General features: G+C 36.5%; 1 protein-coding gene across 1 annotated transcript; it reads left to right on the top strand.

Moving 5' to 3' along the window:
• The first annotated feature begins 1,514 nt into the window (after positions 1–1,514).
• Positions 1,515–4,626, top strand: LOC109149414 (mannose-P-dolichol utilization defect 1 protein homolog 2-like). Its single transcript, XM_019297164.1, has 8 exons — positions 1,515–1,771; positions 2,619–2,772; positions 3,218–3,290; positions 3,397–3,463; positions 3,624–3,683; positions 3,765–3,825; positions 3,915–3,956; positions 4,130–4,626. Exons 1-8 carry the CDS (start codon positions 1,616–1,618, stop codon positions 4,231–4,233), a joined length of 717 nt encoding a protein of 238 aa, XP_019152709.1. The 5' UTR covers positions 1,515–1,615; the 3' UTR covers positions 4,234–4,626.
• The last annotated feature ends 1,374 nt before the right edge of the window (positions 4,627–6,000 follow it).

Below are 6,000 nucleotides of genomic sequence, written 5' to 3'. Positions count from 1 at the left end.
AGGACGCAAAGGTAAGCATCATGTCCGATTCTAAAAAGGTAAGATAAACATCTAATAAGTTATGAGTTTAGCCTAGGGTTTCATTGTCGAACACAATGAACATATTGTCAAAATTAATAATTAATAATTAATAATTTAATAATATAGTAGTACACACTTCTTTGTAATAATTAATTTTTTTTGTTAACTAAAATTACATTTGAGTTATGAATAAAATGTAAAATTCTTAAGAATTTATTTATTTATAAACTAAAAAGCTTATATTAAATTATTATTCAGAATATTAACGATAAAAAAGGAGGTGGAGTAACATACCAAACACCATTAGAGGCAGATATTGAAATGACTTCCCGAGTAATAGCATTGGCAGCATGGTTCGCAGACCGCCTAGTAAAATAGAAATGAATGTTATTAAACATAGTCACATTTATTCTAACATCGTCAAAATAACATCATAGGCAGCATTAAACACAAGATGGGTATCTATCTCAAAAACGTGCAACCAATTGAGAGCTTCTCTTACGCCAAATACCTCTACCTCACAAATTTTGAACACCCCCCCCCCCCCCCCCCCCGTCCACAGCAACCCCTTAACAACCAAGAATATACCCTCCTCATCTCCAAATATTCAGCCAAAACCTGTCGTTCTTAACACTGATAGCAACATCAGCATTAACCTTCAACCTACCCCCTATCTGGCTTCTTCCATTTCTCAACAATAGCATGACAGACACCATGATCAGCAGGGATCAACTCTCAAGCTGCTCACCAATTTGTAAGAAAATAAGATGCCTCATTTACTACGGACACAACCGAAAAGCCTTCCCGTTCCATATTTTATCATTTTTGCTTTGCCAAATAGTCCAGCAAATCACCACGTAAATGAAAGACTTGAGACGATACAAAATTGAGTGAGCTATGTATAATACACAAGTTGTCCTACACTAAACTAGTTTATTGGTGTGCCTCCACGAGACCACGAGTCCATGTGTCTTCCTCTGAGTAGACTATCATATCAGTTGGTTAGTTATGTTAAAACTGATATCGAGTTGTACTATTTCGCTTCACATGCATGTAACTTGTTGTGTCTCAACTAACTATATTTAGAGACAAGTTACTTAACAGGTCAAGTAGGTATAGTCCATCAAATTTGATTAGTCTTATTTAGTCAAATTCAAATATGTATGAAAACATAAAAATTGTGTGTAAATTTAGGTTAAATATACCTCCATTGTGGTACCAGGACTATGTGGTCCAATGGTATCCGGGTTGGACTTCCATTAGGAAGGTTGTGAGTTCAAGCCTCAATGGAGGCGTTATTAGCTCTTTGTGTTTCGGTAGGAAGTATATGAACAGATACTACAATGTAATAGAGCTTAGTAGCATTCAAAAAAAAATACCTATTTAATTTTATTTAAACAAAAAAAATATATCTAAATTCTGGAAATTGAAAAAAAAAAAATTGATTTTTTTTTTTTTGAAAATAAATAAAATTGATTCATTTCATGTTTCTACATCTATGATCTGGGTGAGTCTTTCACTCTTTCCCCACAATCCCACCCCGCTGACTCCAAAAACAGTTGAGTGTTTCCTCAAAAAACTCGATCAATAAAAAATGGTGGAGTTGAAGTTTCTTGGAATGGACTTTAGTTGCGCGCTGGGATCTCTTAGCAAGGGTGAATTCCCAGCGAAGGACTGTTTGCTTCCGTTAATATCGAAGCTCTTGGGCTACGCCATCGTGGCTGCCTCCACCACCGTCAAGCTTCCGCAGGTAATTTCCTCTAAATTAACTAAAAGATTTGATCCGCTTAGCCGTTGCGCATGCTCGAATGATCCCAAACTCCTAGAAAAAATTAAAACAACAATTGATAATACTGAACGGTTCCAATTTGTGCTCCGTGTGTAGATATTAGCTCTGTTCAACTGTTTTCTTGCTTAAAAACAAAGAAAGTATGAATCTTTAATGTTGGTTATGCTCGTTGTTTAACTATTGAGCCTTGCTTGCTGGAATTCCATGTTGATTTAGAACTAAGAAGTTTCCATAATAGTTAACTTGTAAGGATTTGTGGTTCCTTTGGTGTGAGTGATCTTGTTTTAGGTTTTGATATCTACATATTATGGTGATAGGAAAAATGGGTGCTAAGTTTTCATTGGCAAAGATAGAAGATTAAAAGTTCCAATGCTTAAGCTACTGTCTGCTATGTTATAGTAAGGCTATCTATTAAGACTATAAGTAATTGATACACATGAGTCGTTTGGGTTCATGGGTGGTGTTTTTCTGCCAATTGTCGTGCTAATGTTTCTTGAGCATCTAAGTATTTTGTTGGAATTGCTTTGAGAATTCACTGCCTATTTGTTAGTTTGCAAATATGGACTATTTATTGATAAGTTTTATTCCAAAAGAACCGTGCTTTGAGCTCTAATTGCAGTCTAACCTTGAGAAAGAAATGGTTTAATCGGCATATGACTTGTAGTCCGTTCTTATTTTTTGGTTCTTTCAGTAGAAAAGTTGTATTTTATTTAGACATTATTTCTTTTGGAGAAGTGCTATTGAGCTCATTATTTGTTATTTTGATATGATGCGTGCGTGACTCATTAGTTCAATCCTCCATCTGTAGATATTAAAGATTTTGCGACACAGAAGTGTTAGTGGGCTCAGTGTGGTAGCCTTTGAACTTGAAGTAGTTGGTTATACCATTGCTTTGGCATATTGTCTTCACAAAGGGCTACCGTTTTCAGCTTATGGCGAGTATGCATTTCTCTTGGTCCAAGGTACGTTCCGTGAAATGCCACCCTTCTTCAGTCCACAATTCAATTGTTCTCAGTGGTGACTGGTCATTGTATACAGTTCACTACATCAATCAATCAAATGCTTCTTGCATAAAGATTGGGTTTATATATTTAATCTTGGTTAAGAGTCCACATTGAAAAAATAAGCGAGAACATATGGGTTTATGAGGCCATGGGTTAGACTAGTTAATTGATTGGATTCAGTCTTATAGTGTGGTTTGGCCCATGTGCATTATAGCCCAGCTAAGGGACTTTGTTCCAATCTTAGACTATAATATGGTATGGTATCATAGCCTGTTCGGTCCACTTTGTACCTGTGTGGTAGACAACCAGGAATTCCAGACTTTTCTACTGTACTTAGTTATGGTATGAAAACTCGAAAAGGCTTGGTTGCACTAATACAATCTGCTCTTTTACTTTGTTGCAGCAATAATCTTAGTTTCAACCATCTACTATTTTTCTCAACCTTTGGGCACAAAGACATGGATGATAGCATTACTGTATCCTTCTTACAAACTCTGTTGAACCGTTATGTTGTGTGGTTATTGAGTTTCAAGAGTGATCCTTTAATGGGATACTTGAATTTCCGTAACGGTCTAATAACAGATACTGTGGTATTGCGCCAACTATTTTAGCAGGCAAAGTTGATCCCATCCTTTTCGAGGCTCTATATGTAAGTTGTGGCTCATAACAGTGTAGAAAAATAGGTCTATTCCCTTTTCCCTCTTCATGTTTCTATTTATTTAGGCGTGCAGAACTCTATCCAATTTCAATATATCCTTTTTATGAATTTAAAATCTGAAACTCATGCACGTGCAAAAATAATGCTCCAGGCTTCCCAGCATGCAATTTTTCTTTTTGCAAGAATTCCACAGATATGGGCGAACTTTAAGGTAGGTTTCCGTGTCATCATCTTTTAAAGTCAATACACATCCTACGATGAGAGTTCATAATACTGGCTATTTTTTCAACAGAACAAGAGTACTGGACAGTTGAGCTTCTTAACGTTTTTTATGAACTTTGGAGGTTCAATGGGTAAGTTTATTGCAAATATGGTTGCATAATGTAATGTGGGCTATCATGTCAATACATATCTCAATCTTTTTCCCCGTTTTATCTGACAGTTAGAGTATTTACAAGCATCCAAGAAAAGGCTCCAACAAGCGGTATCCTTTCCCCCCATCTCTCCTATCCATATTGTTCGATTTGATCCCAATTGATTTTTTTTTTTTTTTTTTTTAAACTACCCATTCTTGATAAAGCAATCTAGCATAGATCTCTGTATTCTATTGAAGCTTTATAGCTGATATGTTCGCTAAATTCCTTGGTTGTTTAACAGTTGCCATGGGTTCTGTGCTCGGTGTACTGATGAACGGAACCCTCTTGAGCCAAATTATCCTGTATCAGAAGCCAAACCCAAAGAAGGAGAAGAAAACCGATTAGGGAAATTTCGTTGGGACAGGTGTCACTTGACTTCACAGCCGGCAGTCAAGATTACAAAGCGTCGCAACACCACATGATGACTTCTGTTGGGGAGTTTCTGTGTTAAAGATGGCAAGAATTATTTTTCTGGCTATGCCAACCATAGAACTCATGTTTTTAGAAGAAGTGATCTGACATGTACTTCACAGTTGAAAGATGTAAACACAACAGCTCAAGAAAGAGATGATGTTCCATAGACACATGATTTCACACTGTTTATTATACATTTCTAAACACTCTATTTCAACCATGTAAACATTTATTTTTTTGTAGTATCTCATCATTGTAAGACTAAAATGGATTCAGATTCAGTTCGAGTTGCTTTTGCAGATATTAACTCTTACTTGGAAGAAAGGTTTGTATCATTGCAGGATTAACATGAATTCAGTTCGAGTTGTGTTTGCAGAATTTGACTCTAACTTGGAAGACAGGTTTTGATCAGAACTCTTCAACATAACACGCACGTACAATGTGGTGTCGAACTTGCAGAGTTTGACTGTTACTTGGTAAAAAAGGTTTGTATTGTTGCAAGACTAACATGGATTCAAGTTGTGTTTGCAGAGTTTGACTTTTACTTGGAAGACAGGTTTTGATCAGAACTCTTCAACATAACACACATGTACAATGCGGTGTCGAGCTTGCAGAGTTTGACTGTTACTTGGTAGAAAGGTTTGTATCATTGTAAGACTAACATAGATTCAGTGTTTGCAGAGTTTGACTCTTATTTGGAAGACATGCTTTGGTCAAAACTCTTCAACATGAGAGACAATGCGGTGTCGAGCTTGTAGAGTTTGACTCTTACTTGGAATACATATTTTGATCAGAACTCTTCAACGTAACACACATGTACAATGCGGTGTCGAGCATGCAGATTTTAACTCTTACTTGGAAGACAGGTTCCGATCAGACTACAACATAACACACACGTACAATGCAGTGTCGAGCGAGACTAGAGATGAGCATTGAGGATGGATGATGATGATGATGATGAGGTTTATGATAAAAACATAAATTACAGAAAACTGACAACTCCTCAACAGAGTGATGGGGACATGGAGAAGGACCAAGGTTGGTGAAGGGAAGGCAACTGAGCATTAAATTGTGATCCATTGATCCAAAATTTATGTTTGTCTCTCTCTGGGTTCTTGGAGATTGGCATCCAAAAAGAAGAAGAAAAGCAGATGAAAGAAAGCAACAGATGAGAGAAGATGCAGAAGAAGAGAAACCCCACACACAACAATTTGCACCACAACAATGCCAGCATTCACGCATACGTACACTCTTGCCCGTTCATATGTATAAATATTTGGTGAATTACAGCTACCCATTTCACCTTCCTTTATTCTGTTTCTTGTACAATTTGAACTTCCCACTGCAACCCACTTTATTACTCTGACAAAGCCTGTAAAACTGTAATATATATATATATATATATATATATATATATATATATATATATATATATATATATATATATATATATATATATATATGCATTCACATGCAAACACCCTTAAAATACAAACATGTGGACACATATCGTACACACATCTAAATGCGGGTGTGCACACATCCCTGGACGACAATGCACATATCCGTGGACGTATGCATATGTGAATCCACAATATTTGGGCCGGCGTGCACACGTCCATGAATGACCGTGTACATAGGCGGGCAGTACACAAAATCATAAAAACTAATCACAACCTTAGATACCCATCACAACCT

Source organism: Ipomoea nil, unplaced genomic scaffold (genome assembly GCF_001879475.1).
Source record: "Ipomoea nil cultivar Tokyo-kokei standard unplaced genomic scaffold, Asagao_1.1 scaffold2159, whole genome shotgun sequence".
Taxonomy (NCBI): domain Eukaryota; kingdom Viridiplantae; phylum Streptophyta; class Magnoliopsida; order Solanales; family Convolvulaceae; genus Ipomoea; species Ipomoea nil.
This window is presented reverse-complemented; position numbering and strand designations above follow the sequence as displayed.

Bases quoted from the DNA above. Each gene is read 5' to 3' on its own strand.
- LOC109149414 (XM_019297164.1), top strand. From the start codon at position 1,616: ATGGTGGAGTTGAAGTTTCTTGGAATGGACTTTAGTTGCGCGCTGGGA. The intron at 3,291-3,396 runs GTATCCTTCTTA...GTCTAATAACAG, and splicing joins ACATGGATGATAGCATTACT to ATACTGTGGTATTGCGCCAA. The intron at 3,464-3,623 runs GTAAGTTGTGGC...ATAATGCTCCAG, and splicing joins TCCTTTTCGAGGCTCTATAT to GCTTCCCAGCATGCAATTTT.